Raw genomic sequence first — 24,078 nt, 5'->3', positions numbered from 1 at the left:
AACACAGGTGCAGAGAAGAAAAGAGGGTGAGAGCTGGAAAAAGCTACAGTTCAACAGATATTTTCAAACAGAAAGTCACAAAATATGGCTTGGTTCCTTTTTTGTTAAAATGTGTATGAACATGTACATATGCATACAGACCCTCATATGCATTCCTTGAATGATACATGGAAGGATATTTATTAAACTGTTAACTGTGTTGTCGTCATTGGGTGCTAACTTTCTTTGTCCTTATCTGTATTTTCTCATTGTTCTGCAGTAAGCACTTTTTACTCATGTAATATGTTTTAAAGGGTAAAAAATATAGGCTGCCCAAAGTCCTGTCAGTGTATATACGCGCTGTGAGAGAAAGCTGCTATCTGAGTGTGCTGGGATTCTTCCAGGGTGTTACTGAAATAGTGAACTCCACAGGTTTTCCACAGCAACCAGTATACATAACATAATAGCTTATGAGCATGCACTCTGTAGGTTTTTTTTTTAATTGAAGTATAATCAGTTTACAATGTTGTGTTAATTTCTGGTGTACAGCATAGTGTTTCAGTTATATATATTCCTTTTCATATTGTTTTTCACTATAGGCTATTACAAGATATTGGAGATAGTTCCCTGGGCTATACAGTAGGACCTTATTGTTTATCTATTTTATACATAGTAGTTAGTATCTGCAAATCTTGAACTTTTAATTTATTCCTTCCTGCCTCCTTTCCCTCCAGTAACCATAAGTTTGTTTTCTATGATTATGAGTTTGTTTCTGTTTTGTAAAGAATTTCATTTGTGTCAATTTTTTTAGATTCCACATATGAGTGTTATAGTATTTTTCTTTCTCTTTCTGGCTTACTTAACTTAGTATGACGATCTCTAGGTCCATCTCTGTTGCTGCAAATGGCATTATTTCATCGAATTAATGGCTGAGTAATATTCCATTGTATAGATACCACGACTTCTTTATCCAGTCATCTGTCAATGGACACTTAGGTTGTTTCCATGTCTCGGCAATTGTAAATAGTGCTACTATGAACATGGGGGGTTGTATCTTTTCGAATTAGCACTCTGTAGATTTGATTCTATTGCCACAACTTGCTAGCTAGTAAAGTAGAATAATGACAGGACCTACCTCTGAGGCTCTTTTTGAGCACTCAGAAAATGTTACGATTGGCTCCTCTCTCCCTCACACACACACACTCTCACATACAGTCTTCCTTGAACACAGCTCTCAGCCATCCACATGAAGGTAGCGTAGACCAACCAGGGCTTCTCAGGCTTTATTATGCATATGAGTGGCCCAGGAATCTTGTTAAAATGCAGGTCTGAGCTGGAGCCTGAGACTCTGCGTTTCTCACGAGCTCCAGATGATGTCACGCTGCTGATCCATGGACCACGCTTTGAGATGTGAAGGTGGGAATGAGTTAATGTCCTTTTAGGACGTCCAGGAACAAGATGCTCTTAAATGTATTCCAATATTACCTGTCACGTGGATTCTTATCTCTCCCTGGCGGTCTTACGTCATCCTGTTCATCAGGAAACATAAACCCCTACTTCTGTGTGTAAGACCTTGTGCTGGATTCTGGGGAATGAAAGTCTCTGTTATAAAACAGAGCCCCTGCCTTAAGGAGCTTATATTCAACACCTGAACATAAAAATTTAGGCAGCCAGCAGAAGAACCTATTCTGGGTGCCAAATGAGGGCTACAGACAGTGACTGAGAGCAGGACTCCAGGGTCTATTCTAAGTTCTGTAGAGAACTTCAGTCCAAATGCTTTCTTTGAAATGTTGAGGAGTAACACATGCCCCAGATGCAGGACCGCATTAATACGTCTTAACTTTTAATGCAAGAGTCATGTCTCTGTGTATAAATATAGGTTCCCCTAGGATATGTGAGGCTGTGGTGTATTGTTTTCATAGTCGCCAGACTTCCTCATTCCTCGTTAGCAGGGGAGCCGTGGCTGAGATACAGAAGTCATCTAGAACATAAGTACACGGGCTTGTGGCCACCCCACACCATCGTCGCCATTGTTTAAGGAACTGGTTTGCCTCATTCAGCTGCCTTTTGTGGGGTTTTCAGCTCCTACTTGAAGACTAGTATTTGTTTATGGAAACAGTGATACCAAATTGGTGTAGGTGGTGCTCGGGGCCAACAATAAACACAAAATAGTCCAGCAGCCGTGGTGAGTTATTATTAGGCCTTGGAGTTGCCCGTTGGTGCAAGGCCCCCTCCTAAGCCCTCAGTTTTGGGCGGGGCAGTCTGCCAGGTGGGGTGGGGGTGGGGTGGCACGCTTGGGAGCAAATGTCCAAGGTGTCTTCGAATACACCAGCCCTGCTGAAACAGGACGTGGTCTGCCCGCAGGAGCAGTGGGGAAGAAAAGAGAGGGGACCTCGTGGGGTACATTAAGGTAAGTGATGATTATTAGCATGTTTTCTTGAGTGGTATTGCCTTAGGAAGCAAGAACTGTTTTTGGAGATAAGGAATTTTGATCAGGCAGGGACACTTTGGAATGGGAACTCTGAGAAAATGAGGCTCTCTGGGGATCCTTGGGGTTGAGCAGAGGTGAAGTTGGCAGGAACTGCCATGGGATACCGGGGGGCCCAGGACCCTTTAGACCGTGCCCATGGGGAGGGGAGATGTAAACAAGACTGCTCAGTCATATCAGCTCTTTTTTATCAGGTGCTAATTATATTCTAGGCATCATATCCTTTGATTCTCCCAATAAACCTTCTGACCTGGAGAGCGGGGTTGCTTCCTTCCATCCTGCAGACCTGGAAACTGAGACTTGGGAAGCGCAAGAACTTGCCAAAGCCATAACAGAGTGATGGAGAGAGATGAGTCTGTTCTGACTCCAGAAGCTGCTTTCTTAAACACCATTCTGTGTCCTAAAAGAAAAAAAACTGAAGCACAACATAAGAGTTCGAATGCATTCTGCTAAAAGTGTTAGCTATCACGAGGGCCATGAAACACACACAGCCATCAGATCAGGGCCCGGGGAGACCTGGAGTGTGGCCAGGCTCCATCTGCCTGCTTTCACCTGGTGAAGGCAGTGAAGTCATAGTCCCGGAGGCCAGGCCCAGGATATCACCTCCTCACAGGGCTCCTCCCAGGGCTCTGGGCCTGTGCTGAACCTCATGGCAACGTTGAGGCCCAAACCCTTCCTGGACAGTTAAGGGAGACAGAGGCAGGGCAGTGTCGGGGGTGTCCTCAGAGTCCCCTAGCCAGTAAGGGGCCAAGCCTTTGGCTACAGACTTCAGCTCTTGACTCCTGTGCTCTCCTGTGTGCTGGCCAGAGGCCTGGCGGCTGCAGGTGAGCTTGAGAACCACCTGAGGACCAGGACTACGTCCAGGACAGTGTCAGAGGCTCCTTGACTGTGGCCTTTGACAAGGCTGAGGGAGGACTGAGGCCAGAAGAACCCTCAGCCAAATTTACGACTATTTAACCACACGTCCAGGGCCACTGTCTCCCTTTCAGCGCCTAGAACGTTCATCTTGACCTCTGGCCCCCCAGTGGGGTTTGCCGCTGCACCGCTCACCTGTGCACAAGGCCCACAGTATCACGGGGTGATCCCCTTGGTCCAAACACCCGGCCTTCAGTGAGGGCAGGGGAGGCTGGCAGGGCCCTTTGACCTGGGGCCTCAGCTCGAGGGTGAAGTTGAGTGAGGATGAGGCAGCCTCACAAATGCTGGTTTCTCCCTTAAACTTTGTCCTCTAAGTCTTCCCACGGGGACTGAAAACTCAGAGAAGACGAAAAGAAAATAAATTCCCAGCAGAAAGCATAAATGGAACACCAGTCCTGGTTCTAATGGCATCAGGACCTGAGAGGGAAAGAGGCTCCGATTCCACAAACCAGGGCAGAGTCTGGATGAGGTGTGCAGCCCGGTAAGGATGACGGGTATGGAAACAGTGCTGTGCAAACTCTGAAGTGACACTTGCATGTGGGTTGCTGTTTTAATTTCATAAAATACATGTCTTAGGAAATATCCAAGAGATGCTGCTCAGGAATTGGGGCAGATTAAAAGTGAAATCTGGGATCATGTAAGCCATTCAGGAACCCCAAATCATGCAGGGCCTTCATTTTTCACCCCAGTCACAGGTTGCTGGTTTGAGGCCCAATTTCTAGATTTCCTTTTATTTCTTTCCAGAAGACATACCCATCTCCCTACTGTCCTCTGTCACCTCTGCACTTCTCCACCCCCTGGCCTGTGACATATGTCTGTGCAGTTTGTCCCCAGCAAGCTGCAGGAGGAGCCATTCACATCAAAGTCTACGTGAGTCAGAACACAGGTTTGTAAACTTGGCTGCACACTGGAATCACTCGGGGGACTTAAAGGTGATTGATGTCTTGTTCCCTCCTTCAGAGTCTGATTTAATTGGTCTGTGGTGCAATCTGGGCACTGGGATTTTTTTAAGCTGCTCAGTTGATTCTAATATGCAGTCATCTTTGAGAACCCCTGAATCAGACTATGTTGTGAATGACGTCCCCTCGGGATATGTGGTATACAACCTACCCGCACTTCAGATTGGCCCTGCTCGCTCCCATACGTGATCTTCAATGACCTGAACTTGCTAGTAGGAGACATCACTGATGAAATACATACTTTTCTGCCTTTTGAGTCTGATTTTCCCGAGGGTTGGGATTGAGGTTAAGGAGAACGTAGGTACTGACCTCTGAGCCTTTGAAGGCTCTCTTACACTTCCTGCATCCTTCTGAGAGACGCGGTAGAGGCAGGGGTCTAATCCCGCTGAAAACTGGGAATTTTGCAAGCCTGGTTTTGGAGGCTGCCCAGCTCCGGTGCTCCGCCCAGGGTGAGCATGCTGTTTTGATCGCCTGGCTGAGAGAGTGATTTAGGCCCTCGGAAGAATCTGGCTTATTTCCCCTGGTGCCTAGGTCATTCCCTGATTATAAATCAGCCACTGTTAGCAGCTGCATTTCACTCTCCCAGGCCTCAAGGGAACTGTGCAATTTTTTACTGAATTAGCAACTTAATTGCACTAAATATAGCTCTAATGTCCCAAAGAAGTTGTGGCAGCTCCCAGAGGTGTCTGGCTTCCCACATTACCCGACCCCTACCCCACACCCCACCACCCTAAATTCAGGGAGCAAGTTAAACTCTGAACAATTTGAGTTTATTAAGTCACAGCTTCTGGAATAAACTCACTTTGTTTTGCATATGTCAATAGCATCAAATCCTGCCATCGAAATTTAATGTCACTGTTTCCATAACAACTAATGTCCTTCAAATGAGACGATGGGGGAGACCAAAAATCCCACAGAAACCTGGAGAAATGAGGCAAATATGTGACACAAGCCAAGTCCTTTGGGTCGAGGTTCAGTCAAAGGCTTGCCTATTTTACAACTTAGATGCTCTGTAACTCACTGATGCTCCCCCGCTGATGAGTGCATCTGTCATTCTAAAATTACTAGTCTAACTTCTTTGGCTAAAACCTTGCATCTGGCATGTGTATTTATGCTTGGTATTTCAAAGTTAATATTTTTGGTTCAGCAGAGGGATTTAAAACAAACATTTTCTGAAAAGTTCCAAATTCTTGAGTAGATATTTGAATCTAAACTGAAGAGAGAGAGAGAGAGAGAGGGAACCAAGTATGGAAGAGGCTGCTAGTTGCTTACCCAACATCTAGTCTACTTGTTTCCCTTTGTAATAGAACAACAGTAATTTTTAAAAACTACATTTCCCTGACTCCTTTGCAGCATGGTATGGCCACGGGACCAAATTCTGGTCAAAGAGGTAGAAGTGGAAGACATGGAACTTCCAAGAAGGCTTTCTCTAAAAGAGTTGAGTCAGGTATGAGGTGTGTCGTTTTATCTTTTCTTTTTATCCTTCCTTCTGGGATAGAGACATAATGCTGGAGCTTCGGCAGCCATCAGGGATCACAAGACAATTGAAGAGGAAAGCCAGGTGCTGAATGAAGATGGCAGAAGAATAGGCCACTGATGGGAGGCATCAGTCCTGGACTACCTACCTTCAGATTTTTTGTATGTGAGAGAAATAAATTTATCTTCTTTAAGTTAAAGTTATTTGAGGGGTTTAGTCATATGAAAACAGATCTAATCCTAAGTGATATCTGAGGATAGGGTAAAATTAATTTAAAAAGTCATCTCTTATATTATGTCAGCACATCTTTTGCCCATTTTAGTCCATCTACTAGAGCGAGCAGCATTAGTCAAAAACATGGACATAACTATTTCTTGTGTTGAGCAAAGTTAAGCATTATGCCTGAGGTCACCCAGCCAATAAGTGGCAGAGGCAGTCTTCTAATTCAGCCAAGGCTTTTACTTGAACCTGCTTTCCCTGTCAGGGGAGCATGAATTAATAACTAACTCTAGAGTTTATAGTTTTTAATCAACAATATTATCATGTTTAATCCTCAGCAGGCCATGCAGTGATCAGGTCTGGCCTGAATCCATCCCAAACCCAAGGAGCCTGGGAGGGATTTGCTTACTGCAAAGATGCTGTCCCTCCTGGAATCTCCTGGCCTTTGTGAGTAAGGCTTCTGTATATCTCTCCTTCATCCACTCCCCACCTATGATGCCCCCCATAAATGGTGATAGACTGTGTAACAGGAGGGAAGAGACTATTGAGGTTTCACAGAAAGTTGCCTTTGCTTGGAGGATTTTAGTTACAGATGGTTCCATGGACAAGGTTTGTCGGCCTCCTACAACTAGTCTTCCAAATCCAGCCAGTTACTATGTTGATAATGTAGCAGGAGAGAGCCTTCAGCAACTGACGTGGCTAATCAGGGATATGTCAGCCGATCAAAATTAAGGAGAGGGAAGAGAGAAGCCTCTTTGTTTATTCGGGACATTCTGATTCAGTGAGTGTGGGTGACAATGACATTTATTCAAGACAACTTTAAGTCATGTCCTGGAAATACCAGTTAAGTGACAAGCTGTCTGCTTCTCTCTCCAGACCGAGAATAGTCTGTTATCCTAACGTGGGGCCCACAGCAGAGCAGTGAGGGCAGTGCTGGGTCCTGGAGTAAGGTGGTTCCCCCCAGGGACCACAAGGGCTCCCCAGTGCCTGGCCCACTGCCTGCCAGTAGGATGGGCTCCTCAATGTTCATTGCTCAAGGAGCTGAATGAATTTCTGAGTGCCTAGAATACCAACCCCAAATAAGGCTTTTTCAGCATCACACCTTAAGGCAGTGGTTGACATGGAATAAAACCCAATCTTAGAAATACCTGTGAAATAAATATATAATCCCCATAAAAATGGGTCTTTTGTAGCTGATCTTAGCACATTGTCACAGAATTAGGTTTTGCTACATATAACAGAAAAACTGAAATAATAGTGGCTTAAACAACATTTCAAAGTTTATTTCTCTCTCATTTAAAAGAACTCTAATAATCTAAAAAAAAAAAAAAAAAAGGACTCTAAAGTAATAGTCATGCAGCATCATGGCCATGAGCAGCCTAGCCTTCTTCTATCTTCCTGCTCCATCTTTGCAACAAGTAGCCTGCATCCTCAAGGTGACCTCATGGTGTAAGGTAGCTGCTGAAGCTTCTGGGGTCATACACAAGCGGTAGACTTCAAGGATGAAAAACAGAAAGTCAGAAACGGAATTTCCCCAGCTATCTGTTCTCTAGGCAGTCTTCGAGGAAGCCCCTTCCAAAAACTTCTGCTTATATCCAGTTAGCCAGAACTTAGTCATATGGCCAAACCTGGCTGCAAAGGAGGCTTGAAAGTGTAGTCTTTGAACTGGGCACACTGCCACCTCTCCCAACCCCCCCAGTATGTTGAATGTTATATAGGCCAGCAGTTATCAATCTTTTTGATCTTGAAAACCTTTTATACCCATAAAATTTATTGAGGAACTCAAAGAATTTTTGTTTATGTAATACCTTTTAGTATTTACCATGTACCACATTAGAAATTAAAACCAAAAAAGGATAAAATATTTTTTTATTCATTTAAAAATGATAATACATATACCAAATCATCACACTATACATTGTAAATATCTTACAATTTTATTTGTGAATTATCCCTCAGTAAAGCTGGGAAAAAATTAAAATAGCCCCAGGACCTTCAAAATTTTTAAATGTAAAAATTACAATTACACTTATAAACCCTTGCTGTGTTAATTAACATATTTTTCCAAAGCAAAAAAAAAAAAAAAAAAAGTGAGACATGATATCGTTTTCCATTTTTGCAGATTTCTTTAATACCTGGCTTAGCAGAAGACAGCCAGACTCTCACATCTCATATCTGCTTCTGCACTGAATCTTTGCCATATGTTGTTTTGGTTGAATTGTATGAAGAGAATCTCATCTCACACAGATGTGTAGTTGGAAAGTATAGAAGCATTTTAAAAGCTTTTCAGACAGTTGTGGGTACTCTTCTTGGCTACGAGACCAAAACCCACATGGTAATTTCCCAAAGGCTGGTTGTGATGTGGACTCTGAAATGATATCAATGAATATTTTGTACTCTAGCACGTTAAAATCCATTGGTCTGTCCTGCACACTGAATGCACTTTTCCCACACATGATTTTGTAATATTGTGTCGTGGCCATGTGGAAAATACTCATTCACTGAGTTATGCTGACCTTTCAAATGGTGACTTGTTTCATCATATAAATTTTTAAAAATTACATTTTAAAATATCAATACTGAGCTCAAAAGCAAGTCTGCTTTTGGAGAAGTTGTCAAGCTCACAATGGCAAATATAAGTTTTCAGAAATTCTAATTTTCACTTGAGAGGTTGAATGTTATCATTGGCAACAAATCCTGTCAGTTATTTCCCTGCAAGTGACAGGCTCACTTTGTTCCATTTTGAAAAAATGTCTGCCAAATACGTGAGTGGGTAACTATAGTGCCTCCTGCCATGGGGCTTTGGGGACCACAGAGTAAGCTGGGAAGTCAGTCAAGGTGTCACTTGAGCACAGGGACCAGAAAGGTCACCCCCACCATGGCTTCCAAGGGCCTCTAATGAGGCACAGACACCCTCTAGTCTAACCCTGTCCACTTTGAGCTTTGTAGACAGAGCTTTTTGTTTTCCCTTGGCAATCTGCTTGCCTTCTGAAAAATTCCAAGCATGTCTTTGCTGCTCCTGTTCAGGGATCAGGGCGTCCTTCCTAGCTGAAGTGGGAACAGGCCAGCCCCACAAGCCTCAGGGAGGAGCCCCAGCCCAACAGCAGAAGGGAAAGGGCGGCTGCTATGGGTGTGATTCCCTCCCACACCCACCAGGAGGGGGAAATGGTGCAAAGGTAACTCCTGTAGCTCCTTCTGATAAGGAATCAGTTTACTTCAGTTTCGCCTCTGAAGGTCCAAAGGTGATGGCTCTTTGGTAAGTGAATTGCAGTCTGCTGTGAACACTTTTTCCAAGTGTGAAGGTAGAGGCTAGGTTGAGAAGAACCATCAAAGGAAGAACTATGTGGAATCAGATTCATGACTCTGTATGATGCTGTTACATTGACATTGGTCAGTGTTTACCTTGCTGGCTGAGGACTTCAGCAACAACATATTTATGTGAAAATTCTTTCATACACACAATCACTGTTCTGTTTTCCCCTACCAGAGACCTTATGTGTGTGTGTGTGCAGGCAGAAGTGTTATTCCTATTACAATGCATTTGCGTCCACAAAGATGTATGTATGCGTATCACATTTGTTTCTATGTGTCTTGTGTGTGTTTATCTGTTACATATATAAGCAGCAGCGGCAATGAAAATTATGTACTCTGGGACTAAAGAAGATGAGGTTAACAGTAAAAGTACATGGAGAGAGATCGTTTCCTTCTCTTCTTCCTGTACTCTGAAAATAATTTTTTGAACAGGCAATATATGAACTTGGTAAAAAAAAAATCATTCATGGGCATAAAGTAAAGTGAAAAATGTCTCCCATCCTCTGCCCCGGAAATGATTATTACCAGTTCTTATGTCTTCTTCAAGAGATATTCTATATATTTTAAAAAGAGTATAGACATACACATCTCCTTTTAAAAAAAAAGTGTTCTTTTAAACTAATGGAAGGTTAGAACAGGAAAATCACATAAGCTTCATTTCCAGCCCCTTGTGTGTAAGCGCAGACCCCAGCACACATATTTGTGTCTATGATTTACACATGTGTAGGTTTTATGCTGGCGGACAAATTCTTTGTTGTAAGAAAACTTCTGGAACCTAGAAAACTGATTTCCTTTGCAGTTCATCTGGTGATTAATCTTCCTAAAAGCTTAAGACAAATAAAATTCCCATATCTGAGACCTTTGTGGTATCCCAGAGGCAGGTGAGAATCATTCCCGTGGAGTTGTCTTCACTTTCTGATATGTCATCAATTCTTAAGAGCAATCCAGTCAGGGTTTATTTAGTACAGCTCTCTGTTGATTTTATAACCAACTGCTGACTGCTTGGGACATAAAACTCTGGTTGATTTACAAGTAGTGAGTGAGCAAGGAATCCATAAATCACATTCTATAATAAGAGAGTGTAGGTGAACTCACACACACACACACACACACACATCTACTTTCAAAGGAAGAGTTGTAGGCATGTCCAGAAAATATATTCATTTTTAATTTGAGAATTGAGAACTCATTGGTAAGAGGCCCACAGTCAGTGACCTCAGAGAGCTCAGTTGTACCAGGTAATATGTTAAAGTAGTGCAAGAGATTTTATTTCTTAAAAGGGAGACTCTGGTTCTCACTTTTGAAATGTTCAAATGAGTTTTTATGGTCTCTGGAGGGAAGAACTTTTTTTTTTCTAAAATGATTCACCAACCAAGCCAAAAATGCTGGCGGTTATCAGTTTTTTGATATTATTGAAACTCTTGAAACTACTATGCAACGGATATTTCTCAAACACTCAAAGATCTCTTTTTCTTTTCATGTCATTTTTTTCCCCAGCACTGTGTTTAGAAAAATCTCTGATAATATGCTAAACGTAGAAAAAATAAGTTTCTAATTCCAGGGGAATCCTAGAGTTTCAGGTAACTGACAGAAAGGGAAATAATGTGAAATATCTTGAAAAACATTTTTGTTTGGAAAGTGAAATTTAATAAATATAAATCTGCTACTGTGAATAGTTTGCCAACTGTCTGCCTGCCAAAACGTAGTATATTAGAGCTGGAAATGTAGGATGCATTTAGCAAAAAGCTTATTTCATTTGGATCCTGATTCAAACAAAGAGGTAAAAATGAAATAAAATAAATAGAGAAAATTGAGGAAGTTGAACACTTGACTAAATATTTGATGATGTTAGGAATTATTATAAATTTGGGGGTGTAATAATGGTGTTGTATTTTATAGAGTGTACATAGGGCTTCATATACTATTCTCTCTACTCTTGTATTGGTTTGAAATTTTTCATAATTAAAAAAAAAAAGAGCTAAGTTGAACTAGAGTGGTTGTCGGTAATCTCTTCGAAAAGTTCTTCGTTTATTCATTTCACACAGTTATTCAACAGGAACCGAGCATCGGTTATATAGAAGGCTCTGCGAGAGGCCTTGGTGACGGCCAAAAGGTGTGAGCTGCAGGCTCTGGAGAAGTGCCTGGTGTGGCAGGCGGGGACACTGCTGGGAACTCGGCCGCACCCACCTCTCTTCTCTTGGTTGGTAAGAGGGCATCTGCACGCTTCTGTCTTGGGGGGAACACCAGCTGCCCAGAGGTGTGGGACTTCAGCTCAGCCCTGCTCCACTGACCTAAGAGTCAACAAGGCCGATGAGGAGCCCCAGAGGTCAGAAGCTGAAAACAGACACCCAAGGCCAGCTCGTCACAAACAAGAGGTTTATTTTTACACCGTATACCCCACCCCACCCCTCCAAAAAAAAGTGGAGAGAGCATTTAAAGGGCTGTTTTGGAGCAGAGCCTCTTGGTGCATCTGAAACTTAGATCTGTGCCTGGCTCAATGGAGCAAAAAGGAAGACGACTGTCATCTCCGCAGGGTACCTACCTCCCAGGGCCTGCAGGAGGGAGTGGACGAGAGCCACACCGCACAAGAGGAGAAAGGAGTGTAAGGGCTTTGTGAGAGCTTCTTCCCCTTGGTGCTTTGGCCTCCTTTCCTGGGCTTGAATGCCCCATCAAGGCCATCAGCTGTCATCAATGTCTCCAGCCAAAAGGCCCAGCCCAAATTGGCTCCCGAGAGATGTTAACGTTAAGTTCTTAAGAAATCTGTCTCCTTTAACAAGACCTTGTAGCTTTATTTTGAATTAAGTGTAGAGCCCAGCCACAGAACCCCAGCAAAGACTGTGGGTAGAGGAGACGGATGTCTCCTGGTACTCTGGTCACTGAGATCTGGACTTCACCAGCAAGGTCAATATCACAGCCTATGAGCCTCTGGTTTGTCCTAACTAGCAAGTGTTCAGACTCTAATCGCAGCTCCCTCATCATTAAAATATTTCAGTGGCTTCCCAATTGCTCTGCAGACACAGAATAAGATGTTTGACAATGCCCCATGGGTCCTGGCCTGGACACTGGACCTTTGAGCATGTGCCGAAAGCCAGGGCCGCATCCCACACCAGTAATCTCAGGGTGGTAGCACAGCCAGGACCAGAGACCCCAACTCACTATCCCCACATCACAGTTCTCTATTCAGCCCTGAAAAGAGACTGAGAGAGAGAATGATAAAAGGCAAATACCCAGACAACAGACCTGAAACTCTGCCAGGAGTGTGTCCTCTCTGGTCCAAGAGACCAGCAAAGACCTGGCGTCAGAGTCCAGGGGCCACTCAGTGGGCTTCCTGTCATGTTGGCCCCTGCAACCCCCAAGTTAAGAGAGAAAGAGAGAATGGTGGGGTTGTCTCAAAGCCAGAGAGCTTGTGGATATGAGTACCTAGGTACTAGAAGGCAGCTCCAAGGGCTATAGCAGCAGTGGAATAAAAAGGTTTACACAGCCTGCCAGGTGTGTCCTAACCCCGCCTCCCACTCTGGGATCTTGCCAGGCCTCCCATCCTCCTCTTTGTCTAGCACCAGCTACCGGTCCTTTAGCTCCCAGCACAGTCCTCAGAGGTTCAGAGAGTCCAGTGGCACGGCTGTCCATGTAACAGTGCTCCCGGGGTAGAGCAGGGTAGTGGCCCTGACTTCAGCTTCCCAAGTAAGCCCTGGTGACCCTCCCAACTAGTCCAAATCCCTCTTCTGGCTCCAGGATCCCTCTTGGGTATCTGGGAATAAGTGGTCAGTATCTGTCTCCCTCTCTAGACCAGAAGATCCACCAGGGAAGCCATATCTGCTCTTCTGTGGGTTTGGTTCTTCACTGTTATGTCTGCACTCGATGCCCAGGTCTTGACACAGAGGAGATGCTCAATAAATCAGTGCTGAGTTCCTATTTTCTGAGCTCCACCTCCCACGTTGAGCTGTCAGCTCTGACGCACAGTCTTCAGAAGCATAAATTACCTCTATGTTAGCACTTTTTCTTTGTTTTGGAACAGGGACAGTTGATGCTAAATGACTCTGCCTCCTGGAGCTAAAACCCCCCAAGGCCCCTTCCCTGCATATCAGACTCCAGGCATCACTGAGACTAACTGGCTGTCCTAGCCTCCCATCTTCACACTCGAATGTCCTTTTCTGACATCTCTTTCCCTTTTGAGCCACTCTTGATGCTCACTGGAACCCCAATCCAGGAATATAAAGTTGTGCGGTGGGTGAGGATGAGGCAGGAAAGGGGTGAGGGAAGCAGGTGTGCAGCCACTGCTGGTGGGCACGCCACCGTGATGCTCCACCATGTCCCTGTCACCAGACTTCCTCCCCAAAACTGATGGGCCTCAGCCAGGAAGCCGGCATTTCATGAATACATTGAGTATAAAGCTAGTTTCCGTAAACTGAATCATATTTTTCAATCACCTTCTATCGTTAAACCTGAAAATGAATTCTCATGTAAAGAGATTTTGTCCCTAAGGTATAATACAAATCAAAATAATATACCAAGCTAATTTTAATCATATGCTTGAAAAACTAGTTATTTCTGATAAAAATTACTAAAAATCACTCCAAATACACACACAGTACCAAAACTTTAAAGGATTGCTAAATCCCATTTTCCTTTGAGATGAGCCACCAATTGAATAGCCTTACTTTTGCAGCCTAGGGGAAATATTTCCTTTCAAACCCCCATGGTTTTACCTGTCTCTCCTAAAATCTGTGAGTCTGTTCTGGTTATTTAATCCAGATTCAGGGAGATTAAGGGCACCAAAGTTTTTTTATAAAGAAGGTGAACTTATCTTTATGATAAAGACTGTTTCCATGATTTGTGATTTTCCATGGCAGCTCTATTCTAATTCAACAGATCTCATCTGTGGGCGCATAGGGAAGTGCCTGTGTTCTGTTGGCCACTGGGCCCAGTCAGTTCATGTCCTGCACCAGCCCTGTCCTGGAGTGGCCACCTCGAGCCTCAGCCTTGCCGAAGAGAACGTCAGCGGCCAACTGTCGCTGTGACTTAGTGATAACGTAAGGACTTATTGACAGTTGTCCTATTACTATTTATTTTGTATGTTTTACCTAGCTATCTAATACTATTCTAATAGGAGACGTTATTTTATTTTATTCCATTTTACTTATTTATTTATTTGCAGCCTTTAAGATACCCAGAGTCCTCCAGGGACACCAGATGGCAAGTTCTTTTAAATATGCAAATCCCTTTGGGGCCTGGGAACAGGCACTGGGAAACCTCCGGTTGACTCTTTTTTCCGTTCCCTGCTTCCTTCTCACCCCCTACTCTCACCACAGTGGAAACTCCCAAAGTCACAGCAGTACTGATTTTTCCCTTGGCTGCTGGAGTTCCAATTAAGACACTAGTGCCTTCTAGTGGGAAAGGGATGGGTGGTAGATAAACAGGTGAAATTCCTGATCCTGAACCACATGCAGGGGATTTCTAGCTCTACCGGAAGGGAATTTCCCCACCCCAGCCTAATTCTTCCCAGTCAGAGAGATTCTACCTCCCACTTCCCCTTTCCCTGGCCCAAATGGTATCTGTCAGGCTGCCTGGGCTGCTCTGCTGTCTAACGTCTGAAGGTCATAGCATAGAACACTTTAGTGTCAGCAACAATACTAAAAGGCTGTTCCCTTGGCCTCATAGTCTCTAGAGAGGGACGGAGCATACTTCCTCGTAGGGAGGAGGAGAGAAGCAAGCAGAGTCCTCATCTCCCAGCTGTGTCTCTTCCAACTGCTCAGCATCAGGGCTGGACCTGAAATGGGGGCAGAAAGCACAGATTTGTTACAGCCCACAGCACCACTCTCAGAACCAATGCCACCATCCTGGCAATGGGCCACACAGAGGTTTGCCTTCTCTCATCACCTTCCTTCCAGACCAAACACAGCCATAGACTGTGACTGCGACAGGTAGAAGGGGAATGTCCCCTCTGCAAACTCCATACCTGTCATTTCCACCATCCACAAAGGAAGGGTAGTCCTGGTCGTCAACAAAGGCAGCATTCTCTGGAGGATAGATGGTGTAGTACTGAGGAGGGCTTGGCATGGCGGCTGCCAACCCTCCAGACGGTAGGAGACCACATGGGTTCACCACTGGCTGCAGGTAGGTGCTGTTCATCCCAATGGGCTCTTGAGAGCCATAAGGAGGAGGGATATACTGCACCACAGTGGCCCCATGGAAGGTGATGGGTTGGTTGATACCAGTGAAAACGAACGATTGTCCTCCCGCCGTCTGCTCCGAGTCCAGGACCCTTTCCTCATTTTCTTTGCACAACTGGCAGGAGAGCATTTTGAACTTGCACACAGCAATCAGGATGAACGTCACCCCCACCGACAGCAGGATGGGCCCAAGGAGCTGGGTCCATTCAAAGTGGGAGACTCCTTGGTATTTGATCCAGCCCATGATGGTGAACGTGATCCCCACCAGTCCCAGGAAGATGCCTGAGAAGAGCAAGGTGGCCCCTGCCTTGTCGTCGTCCGACACCTGGATGTCAGCGGTACTGGGTGTGTAAGGAGTGACTGAAAGCACATTAAGAGGGAAGTCCTCCAAACGGGTGCAGCCCTGCTCCATCGTCCTCATGCTTCTCGAGGGAAAAGGGAGTGTGAGAGCTCCTGAGAGCAGAGCAAAGGAATCACAGGTCCAGGTTAGTTATGGAAGAACTTTGGGCTTCTGTGGTTAACAGAGTATAACATGCAGAGGTCTGAACTTTGTTTAGAAGAATAAAGGTCTGGGAAATGAAGCCTGAAGTTTTCTCATGTTGTCAATAATTGGACATCTCAGATTTGCAATTCAATGACAAGCACTATCTCATCCACATTCATTCATTCAGCTCCTTCAAAACCCCATCTTCTGTGTTAGGTGGCACTTTTCTAGATGCTTTAGACACTGTTCTAAGGCTGTTTGCAACCTACCAAAATCAAGACTGTAGAAAGGCAGAGGACCTCCAGGGCCTCTGGTGGTGCAGGGGCCCTTGATATGTCCACCACATGCTCAAGAATCTAACCCAGCTTTCCTGCCGGGCAGCCGATTAGAAATAGGCGGATACCTGTTTCATGACTGTCTGTGTTTTCCTTCGCACCTCAGGCATCTCTAGTTGTGATGACACTTAAACTTTCGTAGGAACTCTCGCAAAGCTCTGAGGTCCTTTTCTTTCCTGACCAGCTTCAAGGGCCCTTTCTTTGAACATCTGGGGAATAATGCCAGCCGTAGGAGAGGAAGGACAGCCTAGGAAGCCTCTCCATGCACCACACCATTGGCAGAGCATAAGGTCTGACCTGGGGTCTCAGGGACACGTACTTCAGACCCTTGCCCAGTGGTGAGAGTGCAGTCCCTGGTTTCCGAAGTGAAGCAAGCAGCTGCATTTTCGAGCCTGCTGTGTTTTGCAACCAAACCCAAGCTGATTTAGAGAAGAAAACTTGCCCTTCAATGTCATTAGCTGTCATTCGTAATTACAGAACTTCAGAACAGCCCCATGAAGTGCCTCCTCCACATTATAGTCACTGTAGCCCTCTTTCTTTCCTAGACAGATTTTCTCCAAACAGGTGTCTCTCCACAAGTGGTTAAATATTGTATCAGCTCCCTTTTGCAGGCGTGAGCTCAAGGTCTGGGAAAAGAGTTGCCCTCTTGCCCTAAGGCAGGGCTTCCCAAACTTCCCGGATGATAAAAATCACCTGGGGCATTTTTTTTTTTTTAAACGGCAAAATCTGAGTTCCCAACTCATCTCAACAGAACCAAAATTTCCAAGGGAGAGTAAGAACCAAAATTTCCAAGGGAGAGTAAATGCCCAGGTGTCTCTTATCGTCAGGAATCTTTGGAAACCCTCCTCCAAGTTAATCCCAAATGCTTCTGGGAGACCAGAGGACTTACTTCTCCTCCAAAATGCCTCTCCTTGCTACAGGACAAGACTTGTGATCTTCAACTTCACTGCCAAACAGATGGGAAAGCAAGCAGGTGACCCCTCAGGTATCTCCCTGTGTGTGTCCTGGAGCTGCAAGGATGGAGTGGTCTTACAGTAGGATTGGTCTGCCCCTTTCCCCACGGAGCCAGACCAGATATCCAGGAGAGCCAGCTTTTCTCTTTAACTGTAAAAATTCTAAATCAACTGGTCTGACATTCTTTTCAGGCTCTCAACCCCTGAGTTAACAGTTAAAACAGTCCCTGGCATTTAGAAAAAGCTAGGCTCTCAAAATGATTCTTCTAAATCACTCAGTTTATGGGAAGCATAAACTGTCTTCAGCTACACTCACTTGCAATTAAGAAAACAACTGGGAACACTGAAAAGCAGGGAAGAGAGATCACCTTCGTGTCAACAGCCCATGAGTGCAAAACTGGAATGGCTTTCAGAGAAGACTGGTCAGGAAATGCTAAGTTATACTTTCTTTTTATTTTATGTATTTTTTATTTAGGTATAGTTGATTTACAATATTATGTTAGTGTCAGGTGTACAACAAAGTGATTCAAAATTTTATAGATTATACTCCATTTAAAATCATTATAAGACACCGGCTAGATTCCCTTTCCTATACAGTGTATCCTTGTAGCTCATTTACTTTATACCTAGTAGTTCAGACCTCTTAATCCTCTACCCTGTCTTGCCCCTCCCCCTCCCCTCTCCCTACTGGTAACCATTAGTTTGATCTCTCTGTGATTCTGTTTCTGTTTTGTTATATTCATTTGTTTTATTTTTTAGATTCCACATATAAGTGATAACATACAGTACTTGTCATTCTCTATCTGACTTATTTCTCCAAGCATAATACCCTCCAAGTCCATCCATGTTGTTGCAAAAGACAAAATTTCATTCTTTTTAATGGCTGAGTAATATTCCACTGTGTATGTAAATATATATTGGCAATTATAAATAATGCTGCTGTGAACATTGGGGTACATGTATCTTTTTGAATTAGTGTTTTTGGTTTTTTCAGATTTATACCTAGGAGTGGAATTTCTGGATCAAATGGTAATTCTGTTTTTAGTTTTTTGAGAAACCTCCCTACTGTTTTCCATAATGGCTGTATCAATTTATCTTCCAACCAACAGTGTACAAGAGTTCTTTATTCTCCACATCTTTGCCAACATTTGTTATCTGTGTTCTTTTTGATGATAACCGTTCTGACAGGTGTGAGGCAATATCTCATTCTGGTTTTGATTTTCATTTCTCTGATGGTTATCAATGTTGAGCATTTTTTCATGTGCCTGTTGGCCATGTGACCTTTTGAAAAATGTCTATTCAGGTCTTCTACCCTTTTAAAAAGTGAGTTGTTTGTTTTTTGATATTGAGTCGTATAAGCTGTTTATATATTTTGGATATTAATCCCTTATCAGTCATATCATTTGCAAATATTTCCTCCCATGCAGTATGTTGTCTTTCTGTTTTGTTGATGGTTTCCTTTGCTGTGCAAAAGCTTTTAAGTTTAATTAGGTCCCATTTGTTTGTTTTTATTTTTGTTTTTGTTTCCTTTGCTTTAGGAGACAAATTAAAAAACTACTGCTGTGATTTATGTCAAAGAGTGTTCTGCCTAGGTTTCCTTCTAGGAGCTTTATTAAGGTTTCTAGTCTTACATTTAGTCTTACATTTACTATTTTGAGTTTATTTTTGTTTATGACGTGAGGGAGTGTTCTAACTTCATTGATTTACATGTGGCTGTTCAGTTTTCTCAACACCACTTATTGAAGAGACTGTCTTTTCTCCATTGTATATTTTTGCCTCCTTTGTCATAAATTAATAGACCGTAAGTGTGTATTGTTTATTTCTGTGCCTTTTATTCTGTTCCATTGATCTGTGTGTCTGTTTTTGTGCCAGTACTGCAGTGTTTTGATTTTTGTAATTTTGTAGTATAGTCTGAAGTTAGGGAGCATGATGCCTTCACCTCTGTACTTCTTTCTCAAGATTGCTTTGGTTATTCGGGGTCTTTTGTGCTACCATACAAGTTTTAAAATTATTTGTCCTAGATCTGTGAAAAATGCCATTGGTATTTTGATAGGGATTGAATTGAATATGTAGATTGCCTTGAGTAGTGTTGTCATTTTAACAATATTAATTTTTCCAATCCATGGACCCATAATATTTTTCTGTTTGTGTTGTCTTCAGTTTATTTCATCAGTGTCTCATACTTAGTTCTGAGTACAGATCTTTCACCTCCTTAGTTAGATTTATTTCTAGGTATTTTATTCTTTTTCATGCAATTGTAAACCCTAATTTTCTCTTTCTGTAAGTTTGTTGTTGGTATATAGAAATGCAACAGATTTCTGTATATTGATTTTTGTGTCCTGCAACTTTACCAAATTCATTGATGAGCTCTGATACTTTTTTGGTGGTGTCTTTAGGATTTTCTGTGCATAATATGTCATCTGCAAAGTGTGACAGTTTTACTTCTTCCTTTTGAATTTGGATTCCTTTTATTTCTTTTCTTAACTGCTTTCTATGGTTAGAACTGCCAATGTTATGTTGAATATAAGTGGCAAGAGTGGGCATCCTTGTCTTGTTCCTGATCTTACAGGAAATGCTTTCGGCTTTTCACTGTTGAGTATGATATTAGCTGTGGCCTTATATGTGGAGGTATGTTCCCTCTACCTATTTCATGGAGTTTTTATCAACTGGAGGATAAATTTTATCAAAAGGTTTTTCTGCATCTATTGAGATGATCATAATATTTTTATATTACAATTTGTTAATGTGATGTATCACACTGATTGATTTGTGGATATTGAAAAATCCTTGCATCCCTGGGATAAATCTCATTTGATCAGGGTGTATGGTACTCTTAACGTATTGTTGGATTCAGTTTGCTAATATTTTGTTGAAAATATTTGCATGTATGTTCATTAGCGATATTGGCCTTTAATTTCCTTTTATTTTTGTGATATTTTTGGTATCAGAGTGATGCTGTCCTCGCAGAATGAGTTTAGACACACCTCCTCTGCAAACTTTTGGGATAGTTTGAGAAGTAAAGCTGTTAATTCTTTTCTAAATGTTTGCTAGAAATCACCTATGAAGCCATCCGGTCCTGGACTTCCGTTTTGGGGGAGGTATTTTTTTATTATTACTGATTCAAATTAATCTCAGTCTCTTATTGATCGTTCAAATATGGCTTTTTAGCACATTAAAATGTATGTTTTGTTATGAGCACTCTTTTCAGTTTGGTTGCCTCTTTCGACCTAAATTTTTTTTCAGCCACATCTGAAGTATAGCGCCACCTCCTTTTGAAGCACTCATGACACTGATCTTGCAGGATTTCACATGGTGTTTTATTGCTGGTTTGACTGCAGTTTTTAATTAGTATGGACTTTGCTTCTTATTAACCCTTTGTATCTATGCTTCCAGTCTATTTTTTCGTACAAGTTTACATATTTCATAGAACTGGAATCATCTGGAACTTCGTTATTCTTCAACTCTCTTTTGACCTAATAGCTCATATTTCCCAAATCCATACAACTTATTTTTTAATATTCTGACAAAGATAATTGTTTGATGCAATTATAGCTGGGAGTTTCTTAAACCAAAGATATCAAGGTATCAAATAGAAATCAAGGATTAAGTTCATTTTTTTTGCAACAATAATAAAATTTATAATTTGAGTAAGAATCCAGGGTAAACAAATTTTAAACTTTGGTAATGCATTCTTGGGGCAAGAGTGTAAGAAAACAGTCAACTTTAAATCTGATCGGTGACAGTATAACTTGATACAACTTTTTTTGGAGAGGAGCAATTTGGCAACGTCTATTAAAATTTAGAATGTCCATACAGTTGAATTCTATTGAATTATAGGATTATAACCTATATATATACTTTAGATACCTGAACAAACGAGTATTTTAACAGAATAGATAACAAATCACTATCCTTGGGGGAAAAACCTAGTGGACTAGATAAATGAGTCATGGTGATAAATAACGGGGTAACGTTGCCACTGTTTAAGAGTAAGGCAGGTCTCTATGAACAGGTGTGATAATCTCTAAGATATGTTGTTGATTGAAAAAAAAAGCAAAGTGAATAGTGTATTTATTTACTGTGCTACCATTTGCAAAGGGAGAGAGGTAAACTTGTCATTGAATGAATGTGCATAAAATATCACTGAAAGGACATAATAAATTGAGAAAGAGAATTGGGAGAATTTTCCAATTACATAACAAACTACCCCCAAGCTTTGTGGCTTAACACACAATTTTGGAGGTTGACTGAGTTTTGCTGGGTAGTCACCTAGGATTACAGTCATTCATAAGCCCAGCTGAGTTGGATGCTCAAGCTGCTTCACTCACGTGGCTGAGAGTTATTCTGGCTGTTGCTGGGAGTTCATTCAGTGGCGGTTGTCTACCAGAGCACCTACCTGTGGTCTTTCCTTGTGATTTCTCCCAGCATGGCAACTGGGTTTCAAGAGAGAGTATCCTAAGAGTGAGGGTTCCAAGAGTCCCCGGTGGAAGCCATAAGGTGTCTTATGTCTAGCTTTCGAAGTCTCAGAATATCACTTCCATTTTATTCTGTTGCTCAAGCAAGCCAACCCAGATACAAAAGGAAGAGAATTAGATTCTTCCTCTCAAGGGGAAGAATGCTAAGGTTGCAGTGCAGAAGAACATGTGGGATAACACACATTATTGCCACTCTCTGGAAAATACAATCTTCCAGGGGAACAGACTTTTCACTGTTTTGTCTGTGTTTCTGCTTCAATTTTTGTCCATGTAGACATCCAAGTATGTCCCACAATTTTAGATCAAGCATATTTGTCTACTCCTTCGCTTATGGTTGGTTAGTAACCTCATCCTTCTTCACTGGCAAGTTCATGATGGAACCTACATGGGGAACTCTGTTGCAGTCATCAGTAATGTCAAGTTCTGATTTGCCCTGAGTTTCTTGTATATTTTCACTGTTTTTCAGACTTAAACATCAAACTTCCGATTTTTAACCACCAATCCACATTCTTAGTTAAAAATTGTAATTTTGAAATGATTACAGGTCAAAGAGATGAATGAAAAGTGACACTAAAACCACAAAAACAATTTTCAGAGCTTATCAGAGAACTCTTACGGGAAATGAAACTAAATACAGTCACAGATTTAACAAAACACTTGACTGAACACATTGTGGTGGGAAGTCAATTGCTTTGTGAAAGCTGTGTGTGTGTGATTAAGTGCCTTTTTCAAAAAGTTTGGTAAAGTGACAAATTTCCTCTTTCAAGAATCTAGCTGCTCAGGCCATGACCCTGCAGGATAACTGGTTTTGCCGCAGCGTGGGCCACATTCACTTTGACTTGACTATAGATGAAATACTGCCAGTTCTCTAATAACAAAAAAGTCCCAAATATTTCAACCACTCAAAGCACAGAAAAGACAAAATCAAATAAAACAAAGCCATGAACCTGGACAGCGTGGGAAAACAGCAATCTACTAGTTTTGCTTTCAAATATGTGTCTCAGAACCCTTCAAGTTTTCCAAAATTCAGAAGGAATTTCTTCCCAAACATTTGGGTAGAAATGACACCATGTGGCTTCCCCTACCCCTAGCACACTGTGGGAGGGGGAGGGGAGTAGAGGGGGTTGGAGAGGAACAGAGAAGCAGCAGGATGGAGGCTGGTTGCTCTGCTCTGCCCAGTAGGACTCTGTCACTGCCACCATCATCCCGCAACCGTGAGAAGATTAACAAAATCAGAAAAGATTTGGAGGGCATGATTGGGTTCTCAAAGAAACTGGTCCACGGGCACAACTCTGCACTGAGCCAGAAGAGGAAAACAGGGTCAGGACACAAACTCCTGATCCTGCTAGGAAATCCAGGATCTAGACAGGTCCTGATGTCCCACAGAAGGCAGGTACCTCCTCCAAGACATGCCTGGTCATTAGAGCTAGAGCATGGAAAGCAGGCAGCTGTCATGGAGAGAGATGGCTAGGGTGCAGAAGCCATGCCCCAACCAGCTCTGCCCTCAGGACCGAAACTGCAGACTTTGGGGAACACGAGCAAGGCCACATATGCTACTCAGCTGCACCCCAACAGGGACTCGTGGAGCGAGGACCGATGCACAATAAGGGCCTGGGATGGAACAGACATAGAACCTCCGTCCTGAGAGATGACTCTGCACTTAAATGAGTGTCAGGTGTCTGTGAGTCAGTTGGAGGTACTGGGGGAATCTCAATAGCAGGAATTATCTACTGCTAACTAACCTGTTTTATTTACTTGAATTGCGTCTGTGGGGGCAGATGGTTATATTCATCTTTTACAATCAAAAGACGTGTGGTTGAATCATAGCTGTACTATCGCAGGTAGACACAGTCATGTTGAAAATCAGAATGGTCCCCAAGTATTTTCCTTTGTTACAAGAGTATGGGGGCAGGGGGAGGGGAAGGGCAGGGAGCATTGTTGTGCAGATTCTGTGCATTTATCCTGTCCTCTTGCTTGAGCTTCCTAGTATTCCAGTAAGGGGCATCTTGTTAGATGATTAATCTCAGGAACAGGGAAGTATGTTATCTGACCGAGTAGCAGCGCAGGGGGACAAGCTGTTTTCCTACACTGGTTTCAAACTGCTCTTCCATGAAGGGCAGGCATGTGCTGACTAGCCGTCTGCTGAGTTCTTGAGTCAGGCTCTCTGCTAGGGCCGCCGGGACAGGCGGTTCTCAGGGTATTCTTCTGACAACCTTTAGATTTTTTTTTTCTGCCTGAACTGAATGTTACCTTGATGGGGCTGGAATTTAGGTCATAGCCACTGACATTTTCAGCAAACAATAAGCTAAGCC

At 42.8% G+C, this 24,078-nt stretch overlaps 1 protein-coding gene and 1 long non-coding RNA gene across 3 annotated transcripts; one reads left to right on the top strand and one right to left on the bottom strand.

Moving 5' to 3' along the window:
- Positions 1-1,309: 1,309 nt before the first annotated feature.
- LOC123615126 (uncharacterized) lies at positions 1,310-11,584 on the top strand. Of its 2 annotated transcripts, XR_012504823.1 has the most exons (5): positions 1,310-2,389; positions 2,680-3,863; positions 4,127-4,268; positions 5,840-5,979; positions 11,406-11,584. It is a non-coding gene; the product is annotated as an uncharacterized LOC123615126 (long non-coding RNA). The 2 variants fall into 2 exon arrangements; XR_006722687.2 differs by having other exon boundaries at positions 1,310-3,863.
- A 127-nt stretch (positions 11,585-11,711) lies between these two features.
- Positions 11,712-16,024, bottom strand: TMEM174 (transmembrane protein 174). The gene is made up of 2 exons (XM_010949299.3): positions 15,306-16,024; positions 11,712-15,116 (listed from the first exon to the last, which is right to left on the bottom strand). Exons 1-2 carry the CDS (start codon positions 15,938-15,940, stop codon positions 15,011-15,013), a joined length of 741 nt encoding a protein of 246 aa, XP_010947601.1. The 5' UTR covers positions 15,941-16,024; the 3' UTR covers positions 11,712-15,010.
- Between the last annotated feature and the right edge of the window lie 8,054 nt (positions 16,025-24,078).

This window comes from Camelus bactrianus, chromosome 3, assembly GCF_048773025.1.
Source record: "Camelus bactrianus isolate YW-2024 breed Bactrian camel chromosome 3, ASM4877302v1, whole genome shotgun sequence".
NCBI lineage: Eukaryota > Metazoa > Chordata > Mammalia > Artiodactyla > Camelidae > Camelus > Camelus bactrianus.
Note: the sequence above shows the minus strand (reverse complement) of the source record. Positions and strands in the feature narration are given on the sequence as shown.

Coding starts and splice junctions, on each gene's coding strand:
- TMEM174 (XM_010949299.3), bottom strand. CDS start 15,940: ATGAGGACGATGGAGCAGGGCTGCACCCGTTTGGAGGACTTCCCTCTT. Junction 15,117..15,305: donor GTGGATGGTGGAAATGACAG/GTATGGAGTTTG, acceptor CCCCCATTTCAG/GTCCAGCCCTGATGCTGAGC.